This window comes from Xyrauchen texanus, chromosome 20 (assembly GCF_025860055.1).
Source record: "Xyrauchen texanus isolate HMW12.3.18 chromosome 20, RBS_HiC_50CHRs, whole genome shotgun sequence".
NCBI lineage: Eukaryota > Metazoa > Chordata > Actinopteri > Cypriniformes > Catostomidae > Xyrauchen > Xyrauchen texanus.
Genome location: NC_068295.1, coordinates 7,168,286 through 7,190,764, shown reverse-complemented (window position 1 = coordinate 7,190,764; position 22,479 = coordinate 7,168,286). Strand labels below are relative to the sequence as shown.

The following is a 22,479-nucleotide window of genomic DNA, read 5'->3' as shown; positions in this document are numbered from 1 at the left end:
ACTTGACAAGAGAATGTTGCGCACAGAGTTCATTGTTCATTGGTCAGACCTGTTCATTAAGCAGGTATCTAAAAAGGCTCAGTGTACTGTTTACTTTGGGCCAGCGTAACGTGGAACAATGTTGAAGAGAAAGGGTTACAGCTTTACCCAGGGGGGATGGGTGTTGGTTTCAGGTATTGCTCACTTTCGCATTCAAAATATGAAACAAAAAAGAAACAATTCCTCGCATACCTACCTGTGTGTGTTTGAGTGAAATGACATATTTGTTCAGCTGTAGGAGGACCATGTGGAGCTGAACAATAGGATTTCAGAACATGATAAGAGTGAGCCGAAGGGTGAACTCAGGATAGGTCATGTAGTCCTTTATTGTCCATTTTCCAAGAACTAATGACTAAATTGAAGTGTGGAAAATAAAGAATATACATATTAGGGCGGCCAATTGATTAAAACATTTAATCAAATTATTTACATGATGTAGCGCATATTTAATCGCGATTAATTGCATATAATCAATATTTACTGAGAAAAGATAATTTGGTATGTAATTATTAAAATATAAAATAAATATGATAATTCAGATAATTCAAATATATTACATCAGAGGCCTATCTTGTGGCAGAAATTCAAAAAGTGTCTTAAAAGTCAAAGTACTCTTGGCAAACAGTATAACGCTATTTTTAGTTGTTGTTCAATGTAAGATACTCACGCGGCAGACGAATGCTTTTTGAGTGTCTTACTTTGGTTGCATCGCATCTCACCACATTACAACATCTCCAGTCGGGTCTCGAAAAACGGGTCTCGATCCAGCACAAGAGCGTGTTATCTACCTATCTATCTATATATATACATACACCGATGAGCCAAAACCTTACTATCTGCCAAATATGTTGTTGGTTTTCCATGTGCCGCTAAAACAATGCTGGCCCGCTGAGGCATGGACTCGGCAAGACCCTTGAAGATGTCCTGTGGTATCTGGCACCAAGACATTAGCAGCAGATCCTTCAAGTCCTGTAAGTTGCGAGGTGGAGCTGCCTTGGATTGGACTTGTTGGTCCAGCACATTCCACAGATGCTCAAACTTGGGAATTTGGAGGCGAGGGCAAGACCTTGAACTCTTCATCATGTTCCTCAAACCATTCCTGAACAATATGTGTAGTGTGGCAGTGTGCATTATCCTGCTGAAAGAGGCCACTGCCATCAGGGGATGCCATTGCCATGAAGGGGTGTTCCTGGTCTGCAACAATGTTTATGTAGGTGGCACGTGTCAAATTGATGTCCACATGAATGGCCGGACCCAGGGTTTTCCAGCAGAACATTTCCTAGAGCATCACACTCCCTCCACCAGTTTGCCATCTTCTCATAGTGCATCCTGGTGCCATCACTTCCCCAGGTAAACGGCACACACAAACACGGCCGTCCGCGTGATATAAAAGAAAACAGGACTAATCGGATCAGGCAACCTTCATCCATTTACATTTATGCATTTGGCAGACGCTTTTATCCAAAGCGACTTACAGTGCAATTATTACAGGGACAATCCCCCCAGAGCAACCTGGAGTTAAGTGCCTTGCTCAAGGACACAATGGTGGTGGCCGTGAGGTTAGAACCTGTGACCTTCTGATTAACAGCCCTGTGCTTTAGCCACTACGCCACCACCACTCCACTGCTCCAAGATCCAGTTCCGATGATGACGTGTCCATTGTAGGCGCTTTCAACGGTGGACAGGGGTCATCATGGGCACTCTGACCGGTCTGCACCTATGCAGCCCCATAAAAAGCAGGGTGCGATGCACTGTGTGTTGTGACACATTCCTCTCGTAACAATCATTACAATTTCCTGTGACTTGTGCCACAGTAGACCTTCTGTCGGTTCAGATCAGATGGGATTGCCTTCGTTGCCCTCGCACATCGATAAGCACTCTGTAGCCGGTTTGTGGTTTGTCCCTCTGACCACTGTCGGTAGGTCCTATCCACTGCTGACCGGGAGCACCCCAAGCCTTGCTGTTTCAGAGATGCTCTGACCCAATCGTCTGGCCATAACAATTTGGCCCGTGTCAAAGTTGCTCAGGTCTTTACTCCTGCCCATTTCTCCTGCATTTACCACTCTAACTTCGAGAACTGATTGTTTGCTTACCATCTAATCTACCCAGACCTTGACATGTGACCTTGTTAGGAAATGATCAATGTTATTCGTGTCACCAGTGAGTGGTCATAATGTTTTTGGCTCAAAGATGGGCAAGCTCCAAAATAAAGCACCATAAAAGTAAATGAAATCAAAATATTTGAATTAGTTTTGGATTAGGGCAAGATTTTAACAATGACAAAAATTGTGGTCTGTTACTCACACAAATATAACGTATGGCTTCAGAAGTCTTGGAATATACCAAACAGTAGAGAACTCTTGGACACTTTTATAATATTGTTATGATGCCTTTTTTGGAGCTCTCCATTCACATACATTATATGGAAGAGAGCGGCCAGGATATTCTTCAAAATATATCCTTTTGTGTTCAGTGAAATTAACAAAGGTATATAGCAACATGAGGTTGAGTAAATGATGCAATTTTTATTTATATGTGGACTATTCATTAAAACATTTGTAAATTTTTTGTTTATTGCACTAGAAGAATTGCGTTAAGAACCTAAATTAAGCTAAATGAAATGCAAGCAGTTATAGACCACAGTGCATACATAAAACAGAAAACTTTTTTTCACCCTATACACATTAGATATGATATGATGATAAGATATGACTAGATGCATACTTGCATTTCGTTATATGCCTTAAAGTCCAGGACACATATGCACACAGTAAATTTAGAGAACTGTCAGTTGTGTGAAACAGAAGTCAGCAGCTTCCTCAGGCATATTAATCCACTTTTGTTAGAGATTTTTATTGAACTGGATCATCAACAGAACTTCCCTTAAATGGGAAATATTACACAATAACTCTCCTCTGGCGCCAGGTTTTTGCCCCCTGCTGGCTGTAGGTTTTGTGATCATCCCATTGCTGAAATGAACAAGATGACAGAGGATGTGAAATTATTTGCCAAAGACTTCAATGATGTGCTGCATGTATAATACAGCCTAGATTGCATATCATCTGTATGTGTGTAATACAGAAAATATTGCTTTAAACACATACACTTTACTTCCTGTGTGACGTCAGTTGATGGAGTTATGCTACCGACCAATCACAGCGCACAGGAGTCTGGCGCTGCTCTTTCTTTGTCGCTAGAGTGCTGCGGCCCGCGGTCGCAAATGTGGCGGGAGACACCCTGAGACTCGACGAGACTGTAGTGAACCGCATCGCTGCGGGAGAAATAATTCAGTGGCCTGCCAACGCCATTAAAGAGATGACGTAGAACTGGTGACACTTCATTTACTAACAGAATACTAACTGATTCATTATTTTGTATATCACTATTAAACACAGTGACACTTATTAATTGATCACCCGTAACATAGCTACACTTTATTATGTCATTAATATCTGCTGTTAGTTACGTTTATTGATTACAAATAACTTGTAACATAATTATTTAACATAAATTTACACAATTATTTATAACAAATAGCTGGCGTCACTTATGTATCACTAATAAAATAATGAGCAGTGACATTTATTGATCACTAGTAATCAGTGTTGGGTAAGTTACTCTAAAAAAAAGTAATGAATTACTAACTACATCTTCTACAGTTTAATTAGATTACTGTACAAATTACTCTGTCTGAAAAGTAATTGCATTACTTATTACTAATTACTTACCCTAATCAACCTTGACCAGATGAAAAATACAAAGATAGACATGAAACTGTTCTTTTAATTCTTTCAATAAATCATATAAAATCAAATATATTATTCATATACTGCCCAAAGATTTTAAATGGGCAGTGTTACATTTTTAACATTAGACATTACATTTCGATTTTAAATTCACTATTGTTTACAGGTCGACTGATAGTGGATTTTGCTGATACCAATAGCTAAGGTGGTGGGAAAGACTGATATCCGATTAGTTGGCCAATCGTTTTTAAAATAAAAAATCCCTTACTATGACGGGATTAGTCCTAAATAAATAATATCCCAGATGCAGTATATCGTTCAACCAAAATTACCCAAAATAACCAGACAATATAAAAATGTGGTGCATAACACGGGACTTTTAAGTACGAACAAGTCCGAAACACACCTTATTTTGAAATGACAAAATTATGAAAAACTATCTGCAAATATTGCCAATGATTTTAGCCGATAATGATTGTTCCAAACAGCAACTATCGGCACCGATTAATCTTAAATCCGATATATCGGTCTGAGTACACTATTGTTTATATAGAATTGTTCTATAGTCTATACAGTATTTAACAGAATTACATCAGAAGTAGCTGTAATTAAATTACTTACAAATTAAGAGTAATCCCTTTACTTTTATAATAGTAATTACTTAGTAATGTATTACACCCAACACTGCTAGTAATCGGTGACAATTGTAAACCAACTGTATGTTAGTGTTTATTTATTATGTTTATTGATAACTAATCAAATTGTAACTAGTGACACTTCTTTATCCAATTATTTATAATCAATAATCGGTGTCACTTATGTTAATAAATAATAACAAATGACTGCTGACACTTTATTTATTGATCAATAATACCTTTAATGTATGTTTATTTATCACTAACAGATACTAGAGACTAGTTTTATTATTGATCGTTAATGAGTAGTGTTACTCATGTTCATCATATTGTTAATATGATTACTAATATCACTAAACTTTACATGTGTATTTGTTTTCTTAGCTATCTGTTTACTAATATATAATTCCAATAACAATCCTTAAGTTTGAAGGCCTTTGTGATAAAATGAGACATTGATATTGTATTTTTAATCCTCAGTCTAGATACAAAGGCCACAAATATCCAGATAACACTGAAAGAGGGTGGACTGGAGCTCATCCTTATCCAGGACAAAGGCACTGGCATCAGGGTACATCACATATTTGCACCACACATGGCTAGACTTTTTTAAATGGCAAATGTTCTGTTTGGAGATTGCATTTGTGTGTGTGTGTGTGTGTTTTGCAGAAAGAAGATATGGAAATAGTTTGCAAATGTTTTACAACCAGCAAACGTATGGATTAAGAAGAGCGATATATAGAATTTCATCTGTGGTGTAGTGGCTAAAGCACAGGCCTGGTAATCAGAAGGTTGCAGGTTCTAACCCCACAGCCACCACCAGTGTGTCCTTGAGCAAGGCACTTAACTCCAGGTTGTTCCGGGGGGATTGTCCCTGTAATAAGTGCATTGTAAGTCGCTTTGAATAAAAGCGTCTGCCAAATGCATAAATGTAAATGTATCTCATTTTCAACTTACTCAATCAGCCATTTATCTTTTATCTTATATATAATATAATCAGCCAATCATGTGGCAGCTCTCTGCTGCCACATGATTGGCTGATTAGATAATCGCATGAAGAAGTAGGTGTATTGGAGATCCTAATAAAATCCTTGTGAGTGTATGTAGATAACTGAACTGCAGTTTTTTGTAATAAGGGACTTACATTCTAGTACTTCATAATGGTTTACAAATTAAGAAAGATTTTGCAGTTAATCCTGCATTTCATTATAGGAAGGGAACTTGACTGGTCTACCGATGTTGCTCAACAATTACACTCCTGCCATGGAGGGTCTTCCAATGTTCATTCTGCGTTTAGCCACCGAGGTCTGCATTTCATGATACCATGGTATATTGGACTGTGTATAATAGACATTGGTGTTAAAATTAAAATGATCTAAACCTGTGGGTTTTAAACAAATAACTGAAATTTCCTGTTGCTCTATATCTGATGGATGATGCAGGTGAACTGGGATCGAGAGGAGTGTTTCCATGACTTCAGTGTAGAATGCAATCACTTCTATTCCATAAGGAAACAGTACAAATTGAAGACAGACGCAGAAGAGCCCCAGGTAGTGCACTTCACACAAATAGCTAGAAATTAAATGTGGATAGTTAGCATTAAAGGGACTTTGGAATATGACTTCTGAATAGAATACTACTATGCTTACTATTTCTGCTGTATATAAATAGTATGTATACTGTGCATAGTATGCTCATTTCCTGTGTGCATAGAATAGCCTACTAAATTAGCTAAAATGTGCAGTATACAACAGTGCAAACTGCCCTTGGTATGATATCTCATAATGCATTGTGCTCAACCTTACAATCCATTTGACAAATGATTTGGAAGTAATATCAGCCATGAATGCAACATCTCTTTCTTGACCCATAATTTAGACTTCGGCAGTAATGCAGTATATACATTACATTTTCAACATAACCTGTCTAAAACCCTAACAATTTTGATTGAGACTTTGATTAATAGTTTAATTACTTCAAGGATGTGAAGATGAGCTGGCAGTGGAAGGTTTTCAAAGCTTCAGTCCTTCAAAACACTTCAGTGAAGACGAAAGTGTCCTCCAAATCGCCAGCCTGCCTGAACTCTACAAACTGTTTGAAAGATGCTGAAATTCAGTACTTTTTATGTAGAGTTTAAAGGTTAGCTCTCCCAAAAATTAATATGTTCTCATCCTTTTCTCACCCTCATGCTATCCCAGATGTGTATAACTTTTTCTTCTGTAGAACACAAAGATTTTTAGAAGAATATCTCAGCTCTGTTGGTCCTTAAAATGCAAGTGAATGGTGACCAGACATTTTCAAGCTCCAAAAAGCACAAAGGCAGCATAAAAGTAATCCATATGACTATCAGATATCTTCAGAAGTAATATAATAGTTGTGGGTGAGAAATAGATACATTTGTAAGTAATTTTTTATTTATTTAAATCTTCACTTGTTTTTTAACACTCCACATTCTGAATGGGAAAGTGGAGATTTATAGTAGAAAGGACTGAACTATTGATTTGTTTCTCACCCAAAGCGATTGCATTGCTTCTGGAATCGAATGGATTATTTTATGCTGCCTTTATGTCCTTTATGTTTTGATCACCATTCACTTGCATTATATGGACCTACAGAGCTGAGATATTCTTCGAAAGATCTTTCTGTTCAGCAGAATAAAGTCACACATTTGGGATGGTATGAAATTGAGTAAATAAGAGAATTTACATTTTTGGGGTAAACTATTTCTTTAAATGCTATACTATGAAAAATGTCAGACTGAATTAAAATGCACTTTTATGTTGTTAAACATACTGTCATTACCCGTTGCAGTGCAGACAAGGTCTCGTATGGCCAGCAAACATTAAACTGCGAATTTGCAGATATTTGTCCTCCAGATTAATAAGGAAAGTGACTGTATCAAACTGTTTGTGAAATTAATAAACATAAATTGTTATATTATTGACCACTGACTGAGCTGCCAACCCATATAAATGTTTCTCCATGATTCAATGACAGCATAAAAAAATGTCAGATGCACCAGTTAACCCATTGAGACTAATTTTCACAAAGCACTTCCCTTATCAGACTCGTAACGAATTGTTTTACAAACCAAGATGCCAAATAAAATGCTTAAGTACACAAAATCCTGTTTGAAAGTAAAACTTATAATTTCTGCACCGCTTGCATTACAAAAAATCAATATATAGAAATTGCTGAGTGCAAATCCATTTGCTAATTCAGAAATCAAACATTTTGCCTTTACAGTCTCCTTTGAATGTCCAAAATAATTTAGGTAAGGCAGATCAGTTAACATTGTAAATTGTGTAGTTTATTTACAGTATACTTTTGCAGTTGCTTAAGTCACAATCACTGTGTGTATGAAGTGTCAGACAATTTAAAGTTTCTAGTGTGATTAAATGCTGCACCAAACCTGAATACATTAGCATTGAGAAGGCATTGAGTGGCATTTGGGACATAAATCTGAAATCTTGTACAGTAGAAGCACCAGTCTCTTACTGAGATTTACTAAAATCTTTGCATTTTGTGTAGAAATGATGTAATCCATTGTGACAAAGCACTTCAATCCCAACATTCAATCAATCACAATTCATGAATAACCCACCCATTCCTAATGCATTTTCATTTACACATTTATTTAAGAAATATTTTAAATATTTGGAACAAAAAGAAAAAAACTAAACAATTGAAATCATAGCAGACATGATTGATTTTTATATATTTTTAGCTCACGGCTGTACCCTTATTAAACAAATTGTTGCGTACCGGTAGAAATATGTTTTTCCTGTATAGTGTTATAATGCATATAACCCTCAGTTCTCCCTGTAAAGGCACATTGCTGTGTAAGCATTTATGTTGAGGGTTCTAAAATAGTGTGAATTTACATGTTTAAAAAGCGCTTTCATATTCGTGCAACTTACAAAAAAGCACCCAGTCTGAGCAATGAAACCTTGATGGCAAACATGATGTACAAAGCTTTCAAAAACAAAATTAGTACAATGTTCTTAGGTTGAGAAAAGAAAAAATGTGTTTACCACAAAGGTTTAGAGGCTCCCTACCTGACCGTGCACCAGTAGGGTGCATTATCAATGTTTTTACCACGAGAGGCAAAGAGACGAGGTAAAGGGCAGGCCAGCACATTTCTTTTTGGTTTCCTATAGTGTTAGTGAGCAGTACTGGCAGAAGAGTCTCTTTACTGTTGGGACAGAAGAGCATTTCTGTTTGCTTTCATCTTTTCCAGACGCTTTACAAGGTGGTTGTTGGTCATTTCCATTTCTTCTATCTTGTCCAAGGCTGTACGAAGCTGCAAAATAAAATGTGTCAGGGTGACTTGGTATCACTTGGACTGTAAATATTATAATGAAAAGTGCCTGATGATTGTATTTGGTTTATTAATATTCAGGGCTCCCACACCTTTTGACAGATTCATTTCAATGAATTTTTTGAAAATTATTTATCTATTAATTCCCTGGAATTAATAGATTTAAGCATTTAAACTAGTGTAGATGCTTTATACATTTATACTTTATCTACAATTGTCTCCATTAAGCCAAAAACAAAATTATAATTTCAAAGTGACTCAATGGAGGATTTGGCTTTCTAAACTCAATGCAAAGTATAACTACAAAAATCACTCGTAAATTTCCATTACTTTTAAGATTTGATTAATTTCCATGATGTTTCAATGCCTAAAAATCCCAGTTCCATGATATTTCCAGGTTTTCTATGACCGTGGGAACCCTGACATTTAATATAGGTCTAGAGATGATCATCTGAACAGCAGGTTTCTTTAGTGTTGGATTCATACCTCCCTCTGAAGTTTTCTTTTCTCTGCTTTTAGTTCATCTTCTACTTTTTCTGCATTATCTGATGCAGACTTATATCTAGACACCTGTCCTTCAAGTCTGTTTATCTGCAAGACACATACAAAAAAAAAACAATCACAACACTTACTACAATACTAAAATCAGTGAATCAGTTCAAACGGTCAATTTCAATGATCGATTCACAACTCTTGAATAGTTTGCATCATCACTCAAATGTTTATGGAAGTCTCTGTGTAGTATTTTTCATACACTCACTGAGCAGTTTATTTGGAACATGGTTCTAATAAAGTTCTTAACGTGGTCTTCTGCTGTTGTAGCTCATCTGCCTCAAGGTTCGACATGTTGTGCATTCTGAGATGCTATTCTGCTCACTACAATTGTACAGAGTGATTATCTGAGTTGCCGTAGCCTTTCTGTCAACTCGAACTAGTATGTCCATTCTCTGTTGACCTCTCTCATCAACAAGCCGTTTCTGTACGCAGAAATGCCGCTCACTGAATGTTTTTTGTTTTTGGCACCATTCTGAGTAGTGCATGAAAATCCCAGGAGATCAGCAGTTACAGAAATACTCAAACCAGCCCGTCTGGCACCAACAATCATACCACGGTTGGAATCACTGAGATCAGATTTTTCTCCATTCTGATGTTTGACGTGATCATTAACTGAAGCTCCTGACCCGTATCTGTATGATTTTATGCATTGCACTGCTGCCACATGCTTGGCTGATTAGATAATCACATGAATACATAGGTGTAAGTGCTCAGTGAGTATATATTAAAATGTTGAAGTAAAAATATATGTAGGTAAATATTGCTGTTTATTATTATGTATTGTTATACTGGTGCATATAAATTAAAATGATTCAGTATCATTGTTCCTGAAAGTCCTTTTATTAAAACAAAAAAGAAAAACTGAAAAAAATGCTCTAGATTTTTTTTAGCTAGTTTTATTTATTGCTTCAAACTTTTGAAATATTGCAACAATGGCTGTTTGGATCTCTTTTAAATATGACTATTATTATCAACAATAATAAACCTTTAAATTATGCATTTCACATTATTTAAACACATAAATACTAAAAAAACATTCAATGTCTAATGATTTTATTCACAAAACACCCACCCAAATTTTAAACAAACTTACATTTTGTTCCATTGTTGCCATTTCCTGTTCTGTCTTTGAAAGCTTGAATTTGTATTCACTTATCTGCCTATTGGAGTCCCCTACAGGAAACAGAGAGAAATGTTAATGCATGTGTGTGTCTGTGGTAAATGTGAAGTATATTAATGCAGACATCAGTGTTTGAATTGTTTGTGTCATACTCTGCATCTCGATGAATTGTAGATCAGTGCCGTTCTCCATTCGTTCTTCCTCTTTGTAAACACTGTCAATCTTTGTATGTTTCTGTCTCTCTTCATCTAAATGGATCTTCAGTTTTCTGATCTAATAGAGCACACACGTTAATTTAATTCAGCTGCGTCAAAAATCTGTTATATTTCTAATCCTAATTTTATTTTATATATAGTGGGGTTCAAAAGTCTAAGATGTAGAAGTGTTTCAATTCAACTTTTTACTTAAATTAAAATTCAAATAGAAAATAATGCAAAATATAAGCATTTTCCCTAGTTATCTAAAACTTTTGGACCTCCCTCTATATTTATACCTGTGCCAAAAGTTCATTCTTTTCATCAGCAAGCTTTCGTAGTCTTACATCTGGCATATGAACACAGGAAAGAAGTGTTAGCATGTCATTGTAGCATACTACAATAATAAAAATGCCTGACTATATATATTCAGAGGCTAACCCAAAGGTCCATCTCCTGCTGACTCCAAAACCTGCGCTGCCTCCTGTGTTACCACAGTGATGCCTGAGGAGGGGGATTCATGATTGACATCTCCGTTGGGCATGTCTTCCGGTATAATGACCAGCCCATGTTCCTGTGAGGGGAAGGAGAGGACTCAATGAGGAACAAGCCTCATAAAAGCACAACAGCCTTTTGTTAGTGGATATTGCAGTGTGTGTGTACGTGATCAGTAAAATGTTGGTAAAATGGATACAAACCTAGAATTACCAAATGATAGATACAGGCAGTAATCCAAATATTTTCCAGTCACTAGATCTGTTTTATTCCGTGCAGAACCGTTTTAAGAACGTACCTCTCCCATTCGGCTTTTCCCCTTGAGATCAGCCAGCTCATTCCTGAGCTCATCTCTTTCATTCCTAATGCAATCAAAGTATTCTTTCTGTCTCTCTAACGCCTGGCCACACACAGGGCAGGAAAACAGAGAGAGGGAGTGAAGAGAGCAAGAGACAGGAGCAAACACAGGATGAACACTGGCAGTCACAGTATGGCTGGGTGAAAACAGCATGCTGACAAATGAGCAGTACAGGAAGTGAAGGCGTAAGAGCAGCACAAATATACTCGACAAGTCTTTTTTTTTTTTTATTTAAAAAAAATATTTTCTTATTTTCTTTAAGTAGTATGTATATTTGAGTATATATTGTGAACAATTCATGGATTTTAAGCAACAGAAAAATAGCTTTGTCAAAGGTAACTGATTTACTGAAAACAAGTCAAGCTAATATGTAATAACATTTCATGCACTATGCAGCTTCAGTAGTTTAACTCAACAGTATTTTGTGGCACTTAACATTTTTTTATATCAACAATAGTTCACAAATTCCACCAACACCACTGGTTACAGGGCTGAGGATTACAGGTAACCAGCAGAGGGCAGCACTAGGAACAGAGGTACAGTAAAACTTCTGAAACTGCCCAAAGATTCAGTATTAAAGGGGTCATATCATACCCCCTTTTATCATTTATGTATACAATGTACTGTTATTTCAAAAGATCAAGGAAAATTGACCCCTTTAAATTCACCAAATACACAAGCCAATGAGCACAAACTATAAAGACAATGTGTAAATGCTTACATGCACATTATATAAGCAACACAATAATCCTTTTAGGAAGGCATTGTTGTTATTATTATATGACTAACTATAATTTTGCTTCTATAGAAATATGGCTGTCTGGCAAAATTAAGAGCTTAAGTGTGTAATTTCTGTGCCACCAATGGCACTAAACAGAATAGAAAAAAATAAATCATTTACTGAATTGATTAGAAAAACCTCCCCTCATCTTCTATTGGTTGTATAAACAGATAGTCCTGCCCCAAAACTCACCATGTCAGACTGGACAGAGTGCTCAATCAAACAGAGCAATGTTTACACTTTTAGATGAAATCAACCAACAGTGGCTTGCTTAATAGTTGATTTCAACATTGAAAAATTACACACATCAGCTTTAAAAGGAAAATTCCAGGTTCAATACTATCAACAGCATTTGGGACATAATGTTGATTACCACATAAAATAATTTCAACTCGCCTAAAAACACACATTGTTTACATCTTGTGGCTATACTTTTAAAATAGTAAGTTACTTAATGTTTACGGATTGGCCCCATTCACTTCCATTGTAAGTGCCTCTCTCTTTTTTTTTTTTTTTTAAGAAAATAAGTGGAAAGTCAAAATGTATTTTTTGTGTTAATCAACATTATGCCATAAATGCTGCGATTGAGCTTAACTTGTATTGAACCTGGAATATTCCTTTAATAGATGGCTAATAGATGTATCAGCAGTCCATTTCATGAGGATTATCAGTAATAGCAGCCTATTCCCCCCATATATACAGGCAACATCTCCTAAACCCTCCTACCGCAATCTTTTTGTCCTTCCAGTTAACCGTTTCCTGCAGGTCAAACACCTCCCTCATGAGGGTATCTAGTTTTTGCGGAATTTTCTTGTTCTCCTGGAGTCGAGTTGTTGGAAAGGTGTTTAATAAAGCAGAGGAAAAAAAGAGGACAGATTCAAGATAGACACAATGTGACAGAAGACATGGAGGAGAACAGAAGGATCTGAATGGAAAAGTGTTAATGATATGAGGATGTTGAACCTAATTCTTTTACCATTCTTTTATCTTTGAAGAACTTAAAAAACAAAACAGTTTGAAATCTATAGCTTGATTTATAACTCTTATGCAAAAGCTTTTAAAAAGTCTAATGCATCCTTCCCTGATGCATTCAACTGGAATTTAAAGGCCAGATAAACCATTCGTGTTTTGAGATCTACCTTAATGAGTTCATCTCGCTGCCGGATACCTTCCTTCAGCTCCTCTTGTTTGTGCTGTAGTACTGAACATGTGTGCTTCTGCCTTTCTAGATCCTGTAAATAATATATAAAAAAAAAAACATAAAATACCCCAGTCTGCCAAAGCTTGCGTCTTTACTCTGCAAATAACTAATCAACATGCTAATTGAAATAGTAGAAAACGAATGCCATTCTTACGAAGCTAGTTCTATGCACAGTGATGATAAAATTGCTGGACAATCATATAAAAACATCAAACTTTCTATCGGATTAATCTTCAACAGAATAATAGATATTATTTTGTAAAACATACAGTTCTCACACTGAATTATTATTGGATGATCCACAACTGAAGCTATTGTAAACATCTCACCTCAATATGAAGTGGCTAGGGTATAAAGAGCTCACCAACAACTCTCTATTATATTCTGGTTTCTAGATATGGCTCGGTTCTCTCATTTAATGCAAGTCTATGGAATGTTTTAATCAATTTTATCATTGGCCGGACTTAAGTCGCAAGTATGATAATAATAATAAAAATAATAGCACATCTCTGCTTAAAAAGCTGGAGGACTTGAGGTATAATTCATGTCTGTAACACAACGAGTTATACATAATAAGGGTAAAAGGAATATTCACCCAAAAATCTAATTTCTCTCATCAATTACTCACCCTCATGCCATCCCAGATGTGTATGACTTTCTTTCTTCTGCTGAACACAAACAAAGATTTTTAGAATAATCTCAGCTCTGTAGGTTCTTACATTGCAAGTGAATGGTGACCAGACCTCTGAACCTCCAAAAATCATATAAAGGCCACAAAAAAGTAATCTATATGACTGCAGTGGTTTAATATCTTTAGAAGAGATATGATAGGTGTGGTCGAGAAACAAATCAATATTTAAGTCCTTTTTTACCATAAATGTCCAATTTCACTTTCACTTTCAAAATGTGAACATTTAATGGCCTTTATGTGGTTTTTGGAGTTTGAAATGCTGGTCACCTGCCCAGCCATTAATGTAAGAACGTATTACATTATGGGCAAAAAGTTATTACATTACTTGTTCAGAAATGTTATTGCATTATTGCTAAGTTATTACATTATTGACTTTTATTACATTACGAATGGAAAATGTATTACGTTATTGCCAGTTATTACATTAACGGTAGTTATTACATTATTGGCGATGTAGCAACGTAATAAACTTTTGCCATTCACTTGCATTTTAAGGACCAACAAAGCTGATATATTCTTCTAAAAATCTTCATTTGAATTCAGCAGAAGAAAGAAAGTCATATACATCTGGGATGGCATGAGGGTGAGTAAATGATGAAAGACATTGCATTTTTGGGTGAAATATACCTTTAAAGGTTTATTCAAATAGTAGCATATCTATCAGTACTAGGGATGCTTTCATGTGCAAACACCACTAACAAATAACACATTATCAGTCAATCAGTGAAACAATCAATAAATTAAAAAACAACATCTGGACTTCACAGGCTTTTTGTGCCTTAAATACATGGAAAACTAGAAGCTACTGTTAGCTTCTGTGAGATAAGGGTCTAACACAATCTCCAAATTTGTTTAGCCATAGAAATTAATTCAGATGAGACTTTTGACTAAAAGTACCTTTGATTTATCTTCTGTTTCCCTGCGTAGCTCTGACATTTGCTCCTCCATTTCTTCTATGAAATCTTTGAGTGTATCCACCTGGTAGATGAGGTTTGTCTTGTCATTGTCCAGCTGGGCGTTAGAGACCATGGCCTTCTTATACTTCTCCTCCACTTCTGATAGAGATTCCTAAAGGAAAGAGAGGAAAAATCCTCAACAAAAGGACTGGAACAGCATTAGATGCTGACCACTAAAAACACCTTATACCAGGCAAACCAAACCACACATTGACCAGTGCACTGAAGATTAGAGTCAAATGTGAAGTACACATAAATTGAAGTAAAAAAAAAAAAAAAACCACCAAACGCTACACAAAAGTTGTGTAAAGGTATTTACCATGTCGACTTTGTGAAAGCTGTTGGCTCTAGTATCAATACTACAATTTAGATATTAGGAGGAACATCAGGTTTGATTGTCAAATGAACCCTTGGTTGCTCATGTTCAGTTTATTCACAGGATGCCAATGTTATCAGGACATTTAAAAGTGAGATGCAGCTTCCCAAAGTAAACTGGACAAGCCCTGACATTTTTCATATAGCTACAGCTGAAATGTCCCGATTAAAGGCGTGCACATGTGTCTCGTTTTCCATATTATTCTTAACATAACAGTGGGGAGTCAAGACAGGAAGATTTGCTTGTTACTTAGGCTCCATTTCAGGAGTGATTCTCTCTGCAGGCAACACAACTGTAGGCTAAAAGTGACTGCAAAGAGCTAATGTAGTGTGTGAAATTCTCATGCAAGGCTCATGCAAACTAAGGAGTTCTAAAAGCTTGGTGGGTTAGTGGGGGATGAGGGAAAGCATGCAGTGAGCTCAGGACCCTCTACCTTCAGCTCTTTAAGACCCTGCATGTATCGGCCCTCTACATCCTGAATCTGGTCCTTTAGATCATAGATGTCCTGTTGAGATGGAGGAATGAATCATGGGAAAGGTTTTGCATTCATGGAAGGTCAGAGCGTTGACCTCTAATTTTACATTTGCATATAGAGAGTGAGTGAGGTTCCCAAAAGGCATTCAGACACAAAGAGGAAAGACAGGCATTTTAATGAAAGCTTTAATAAAGACACACAAAAAAAAATGAAATAGATGGTAAATAAACACAGGTGGATTCTCTGAGATCAAATGCATTCAAAAGGTGAGTAGAATGTATGTGATTGGAGCACATCATGAGATTTAACTGTGTGTGTAAATGCCTCATTTCAATGGGTCCTGTGTTTGTATGATACTCTTCTCTCAGTCAAACTACCGGTATGTTTGAAGGCATGTAGATAATCGTGCTTAATTAAATAACCGTGCAATCCAAGTCTGTGTCGAATCTTTCTTTAGATTAATAGACGATGCCTGTTTGTGTCTATCTTCAACGCATGCAGAAAAAGAGCATTTTTACCTTTAATTCATTGAGCGAAGCCTCTGGATCCATAATGACACTTCCAGTGTCTCCACTGCCCCTCCTAGAAGAACTGCCCCCTAGAGATGCCAGGGCAGCTGCAGACAATGCCGGGGTGGCACATCGAGAGGATGGCTGTAAGAAATGAGAGGACAGATACCCCATTAACACTCATTAAATCTATTAAGTATTATATAGGAAACAGAGAACAGGTTCTTCTTCAGAATCTATTCCATTTCATATATATATATATATATATATAAACAAACACCAGAACCATTTGATTTATGGTCACACACATGCAATATTCTGCCGATGCAGATGAACACTGTACTATAATACAGGGTTTCCTGCAGCATACTTCAGTGGCAGCACTGACACCAACTGGATCTACAGCTTGAAACACACATCAAATTAATTCTACTCTGATGCCTGAAGGAATGATTCTAATGAGTCGGCTCTTTTGAATATACAGCGCGAAAAACATAGCTCGGCCAGTGTACAATGACCCCCGAACAAATGACTAACAAACTGTTTTTTTTTTATGTACAGCGCAAGCATCCACCACCTTCACTGTAGTCTGATTCCCAAACAGAGCCGGTTCAAAGTTTTATTTCACCTGAGGCTGCCCATGCTTCTTCCCTCACTCATTTGTGGCATGCGTAAGAAAATGTCCTCTCAAAAGACTAGCAAAGTAGCTATGGAAATCACTACGTTGGTGGTGTGGGAAGCAGATTTCGGAAACGTTGGCTTGCAAGTCACAATGGATATTTTCACATTTGAGTCTTTATATCTGTGCGTGCTCGCAAATGATTTTCCCATCGAGCAGGCTTTTTCAAGTGCAGGATAATCACCTTTGGTGAGTCAGGTCCCGTCTTTCACCAGGTCATGCTGACATGTTAATTTTGTTAATCAAAATGTATACTTTTTAAGTAGCCTAAATGACTATTTTAGGCTAGGTATGCAAATTATTTTTATCCAGCTGATCAAGAAGGCTATTTTCATTATGTGCACGCAATGTTTAGAACAACACATTAGGTTTATTGTACATTTCTGACAGGAGATTTGGCTTACATGTGAATTATTTTGAACAATGTCCTGACTGTTTTAATATGTAAAACATCACAGATAAATGCCCCTTTTTTCAGCAGAATTTAGGGTCGGATTGAATCATTAAATACAACAAAAATCTAAGAAACTGAAACCTTCTCTGGTATTTTAATTGGCAGTGACTAAGGAAATTGACCAGAAACAATTCATGCTCTAATTGGACAAGCATAGTTATCAAATTAATATTGAGGCAAATGTCTGAGCACACTCTAAGAAGGCTAGCGGAAGAATATTTCTTGCTCTTACCCGACTGAAGGGGTCTGTAAACTGCTTATCACATTTCTCATCCATCTGAAAAAGAAGAAAACACTATTATTCTCATCAGTTATTATTACAAATACATAATGAGCGAAACGTGAAACGGTATTGACTGGGTTTTGGTTTCATCCTGAAAATAAAACAGAAAGAATAAAGTGAGTGGGATGCTAATCACTAGTTAAACGTGTTAGACGCATGTCTATGAATCACATAGTGATTCTCATCTTCACACACATCAACCAGAAACATTTAGAGTTAGTGCTCTGGCCCCTCCCTTTATCAAAACTCTGAGCTTTAAAAACAAACATTAACAAGGTACAGCCACAAATATTATAGTGCTCACGGCTAGAAGTATTTATGCAGGAATGAGTTTCAGTATCAAAACAGTTCAGAGCTGATTAGCTTGCTAATGGAATAATATATGTAAGTGAATGGTGACTATAGGTTCAAATCACAGACTGATACATTGGCTTGTTACATATAAGATGCCTTCTTAAAAATAATCATTCACAAACTAAAATAAAAGAGTTAGCAAATAAAGTCAGTGACACTGTTTCTATTTTAAACCAAGTATCAAACCATGCAGAATAAAATAAATTCAATAACTTGGTGTTTTACAGGAATCGTTCACCTAGAAATGAAAATGTCATCATTTACTCAGCCTCTAGTAGTTCCAAACTCATGTTAATTTCTTTCTTCCGTGGAACACAAAAGAACAGGGATGGGCAATTATTTTTGTTCAGAGTCCACATCGGGCTTTAAGTAGTGCATGTGGGGCCACATTGTACACCTTTTGAGGTAAAGGACAAAAAAGCACTATAAAAGACCACAAATTAAGTCCATTCAACTTTAAATAAAACTGTGTTTTATTCAAAGTCCTCAGAAATCATACTACTTTTTTTTCCTCCCTTTTGGGAGCTTGACAACCCCCTTGGGTCATTACATGCTTTTGTTTATAGTCAGATTCTTCAAAATATCTTATTTTGTACTCCACGGGAGGAATGTCAGCTTTGGAAGACCCATTCTTTCAAGTCATCATTCAGTGCTCTTCAGTGACTTTGTCACATTGGTTAATACAGTTAATGCAGTTGCTGATGCCATCTTGACTTACACTGTCCAAGTCTGGAATGCTCAGATCATCAACATCAGAGACAATGCTGCCTCTTCGATTAGAGCGGCTGAAATAATCAGCAGCTGTCTCAGAGAAATCAGCCAACTACACAAAGTTGGTGAGGGCCAAACAAGATCATGAGAAAAAGACAGAAAACAGTTGCAGTGGTGAACTGCAAAGATATTAAATGAACTTTGCAATGTGCAAATAATCAGCTGTGTTTGTGATATCTCATTGTTCTACTAATAACAGAATATGCAGGAGCGCAGTCTGAACACTAGAAATACGCAGTCACAGTTCTATTCTGGCTCACCACACTATCCCTTCTCCCACGTCGACTTTGGGACACAGAGCTGGAAGAATCGTCATCTGATGACTGAAAAATTAACAGTAAAATGATTCTGGTATAAAAAGCATGGTGCATAAACAGTGCACATCTAACCTGAAAAATATCGGTCATTAATTGTTAAGCAGAAACACAATAATTTTAGGAAAATCAAACTCTTTCAATAGCACTCAATCTGTCACAGTATTATCTGTCATAAATGTCTCATTCTGCCATACATATTAGTATTAGTGAAAATGGCAAGTCATCAAACAATGTCAATATGTTACTAAAGAGGTTTTGGCAAGTCCACCACAAAAGTAACAAAGACACCAGCTGCATTTCTGCCCCACCTTTAGAGTACAGACTATCAAAACACCACCAGTACTTAAGATTCAGCTAACATGTTTAAATTTGCTGTTGCTATGTTTTTAGAGCAATTTCTGTGGGCGTATTTAAAGGTGATGTGTAATTTCAGCAACAAACAGAGTAGCACAAATTTCTACATTACATTTTCTGAAGAAAATATGAGAGCTGCTTCCCCGTGCAAAACTCACCACTTCAATTGCTAGGGTATTCTGGCTGGTTTCTAATTTGCCTTACTCAAAAAGCCCACAATCAAGACTCTTTAATACTTTTGTCCCTAGATATCGCTTGAGTCCCTCCTTTAATGCAAGTCTATGGGATATTTTGGTTGTTTCATCATCTGAAAGGTGAAAACTAAAAGATAAATTGCTCAGAAAAGTAATAGCACAACTCCTCCTCTAGTCACATGATTAAATACAAACTCATAGCACAAACAATTCAGGACGACACTCTCAAACTACGTATATATATATATATATATATATATATATATATATATATATATATATATATATATATATATATATATATATGGATGTTTTGGAAAACAATTTAAATGGTTTCAAAACCTTCATATAATCAACAACTTTAATTAAAGTTTAAAAGCATTCTCAATGCTTTATGGGATTATAGTTCATTCCCGAATTTAAAACATTAAATACGCCCTCTTGTACCTTTGTCTTTTTGTCTTATTATCAAATACTTTTTTGCTTCAAAAGAGAGCTTGTAATGTTGTGATTCATATCGGAACTGGTTGGTTTGGTTCATGGCTTAGCACTCTTTTATGAAGGATTTTATGAAATCCCAAAGACAAAAAGAATTGGAAAAATACTTCCGGAACCAAGATGACTGAAAAAGTGAGCGGACACTCTTGCGCTCTATAGTGATCCTTGCATTAACAAACCCCACTAATAATGGTTTTCTGAACAGGTTTTCCGTTGAGCCAGAAGTTGACACTTAAACAAACAGCGGAATGTTTTGATAGTGCCACAGTGTTTACACTCTTCAGAAGGTCAACCTACAATGGGCTTCCTTATAGTTGTCTCTGCTATTACAACTACACACTTCCCCTTTAGTCTATGTAATTAATTCATACAAACTAGGGTTAGACTGAGGGAACATCTATATTTAGAAGGTGAATTTTCTGACTTGACCACACGTTAGAGATTTGTGTGCAGTATATATAAACACATGCTGATGTTTGAGAAACAACACATGCATGAGCAACTGCAGAGCGTCAGGCTGCAGTTCTGTGCTGTGTTAAGATGACACATGTAACGCTCACCACAGGGCTGCTGCGTGTGGAACTGGCACCAGAAGAATACCAGCTGCATTCAGATGGCTGTGGGGAAAAAACACTGACCACTGAGCTAACATTGCTCTAGAGAGGATATGATTATTATTTCAGTACATACAGTTGAAGTCAGAAGTTTACATACACCTTAGCCAAATATATTTAAACTCAGTTTTTCACAATTCCTGACATTAATTGAAGAAAACATTCCTTAGGTCAGTTAGGATCACTTCTTTATTTTAAGAATGTGAAATGTCAGAATAATAGTACAGCTAATTATTTATTTCAGTTTTTATTTCTTTCATCACATTCCCAGTGGGTCAGAAGTTTACATACACTTTGTTAGTATTTGGTAGCATTGCCTTTAATTTGTTTAACTTGGGTCAAACACTTTGGGTAGCCTTCCACGAGCTTCTCACAATAAATTGCTGGAATTTTGCCCATTCCTCCAGACAGAACTGGTGTAACTGTGTTAGGTTTGTAGGCCTCCTTGCTTGCACATTTTTTTTCAGTTCTGCCCACAAATTTTCAGATTGAGGTCATAGCTTTGTGATGGCCACTCCAATACATTGACTTTGTTGTCCTTCAGCCATTTTTGCCACAACTTTTTAGGTATGCTTGGGGTTGTCCATTTGGAAGACCCATTTGCGACAGAGCTTTATCTTGATTTAACTGCTTATGTCTTGAGATATTGCTTTAATATATCCACATAATTTTCCTTCCTCATGATGCCATCTATTTTGTGAAGTGCACCAGTCCCTCCTGCAGCAAATCATGCAATATGATGCTGCCACTCCCATGCTTCACGGCTGGGATGGTGTTCATCGGATTGCAAGCTTTACCCTTTTACCTCCAAACATATCGATGGACATTATGGCCAAACGGTTCAATTTTTGTTTAATTAGACCAGACGACATTTCACCATTAAGTAAGATCTTTGTCCCCATATGCACTTGCAAACTGTAGTCTGGCTTTTTTATGTTGATTTTGGAGCAGTGGCTTCTTCTTTGCTGAGCAGCCTTTCAGGTTATGTCGATATAGGACTCGTTTTACTGTGGATATAGATACTTGTCTACCTGTTTCCTCCAGCATCTTCACAAGATCCTTTGCTGTTATTCTGGGATTGATTTGCACTTTTCTCACCAATCTATGTTCATCTCTAGGAGACAGAATGAGTCTCCTTCCTGAGAGGTATGATAGCTGCATGGTCTCATAGTGTTTATACTTGTTGAATATTGTTTGTACAGATGAATGTGGTACACTCAGGCATTTGGAAATTGCTCCCAAGGATGACTCAGACTTGTGGAGGAGGTCCACAATTTTTTTCTGAGGTCTTGGCTGATTTATTTTGATTTTCCCATGATGTCAAGCAAAGAGTCACTGAATTTGAAGGTAGGCCTTAAAATACATCCACAGTTACACCTCCAATTCAGTACACCCCCTATCAGAAGCTAATTGACTAATTGTCTAAAGACTTGACATAATAATTTTCCAAGCTGCTTAAAGACACATTTAACTTAGTTTATTAAACTTCTGACCCACTGGAATTGAGAT

General features: G+C 36.6%; 2 protein-coding genes across 10 annotated transcripts in view; one reads left to right on the top strand and one right to left on the bottom strand.

The window, feature by feature from the left end:
- Positions 1 to 3,258: 3,258 nt before the first annotated feature.
- LOC127660670 (DNA mismatch repair protein Mlh1-like) lies at positions 3,259 to 7,580 on the top strand. Its single transcript, XM_052151026.1, has 5 exons — positions 3,259 to 3,359; positions 4,901 to 4,991; positions 5,633 to 5,725; positions 5,863 to 5,970; positions 6,402 to 7,580. The coding sequence occupies exons 1-5, from the start codon at positions 3,355 to 3,357 to the stop codon at positions 6,555 to 6,557; spliced, it is 453 nt and encodes a 150-aa protein (XP_052006986.1). The 5' UTR covers positions 3,259 to 3,354; the 3' UTR covers positions 6,558 to 7,580.
- Positions 7,581 to 7,708: 128 nt separating this feature from the next.
- Positions 7,709 to 22,479, bottom strand: part of LOC127660668 (leucine-rich repeat flightless-interacting protein 2-like) — a 38,368-nt gene continuing 23,597 nt past the window's right edge. For 2 of the 9 annotated variants that reach the window (XM_052151016.1, XM_052151017.1), the window contains 16 exons: positions 20,917 to 20,973; positions 19,254 to 19,316; positions 18,941 to 19,045; positions 17,818 to 17,862; positions 16,462 to 16,596; positions 15,902 to 15,973; positions 15,034 to 15,204; positions 13,384 to 13,476; positions 12,971 to 13,063; positions 11,404 to 11,505; positions 11,052 to 11,184; positions 10,910 to 10,959; positions 10,569 to 10,689; positions 10,390 to 10,469; positions 9,228 to 9,332; positions 7,709 to 8,723 (listed from right to left, as the gene is read on the bottom strand). In XM_052151016.1, coding sequence (XP_052006976.1) covers positions 8,613 to 8,723; positions 9,228 to 9,332; positions 10,390 to 10,469; positions 10,569 to 10,689; positions 10,910 to 10,959; positions 11,052 to 11,184; positions 11,404 to 11,505; positions 12,971 to 13,063; positions 13,384 to 13,476; positions 15,034 to 15,204; positions 15,902 to 15,973; positions 16,462 to 16,596; positions 17,818 to 17,862; positions 18,941 to 19,045; positions 19,254 to 19,316; positions 20,917 to 20,973 — 1,536 coding nt within the window. In that variant the 3' untranslated portion in view covers positions 7,709 to 8,612. The remainder of the gene's footprint in view (positions 8,724 to 9,227; positions 9,333 to 10,389; positions 10,470 to 10,568; positions 10,690 to 10,909; positions 10,960 to 11,051; positions 11,185 to 11,403; positions 11,506 to 12,970; positions 13,064 to 13,383; positions 13,477 to 15,033; positions 15,205 to 15,901; positions 15,974 to 16,461; positions 16,597 to 17,817; positions 17,863 to 18,940; positions 19,046 to 19,253; positions 19,317 to 20,916; positions 20,974 to 22,479) is intronic. The other 7 variants (XM_052151018.1, XM_052151024.1, XM_052151019.1 and 4 more) reach the window with 6 other exon arrangements.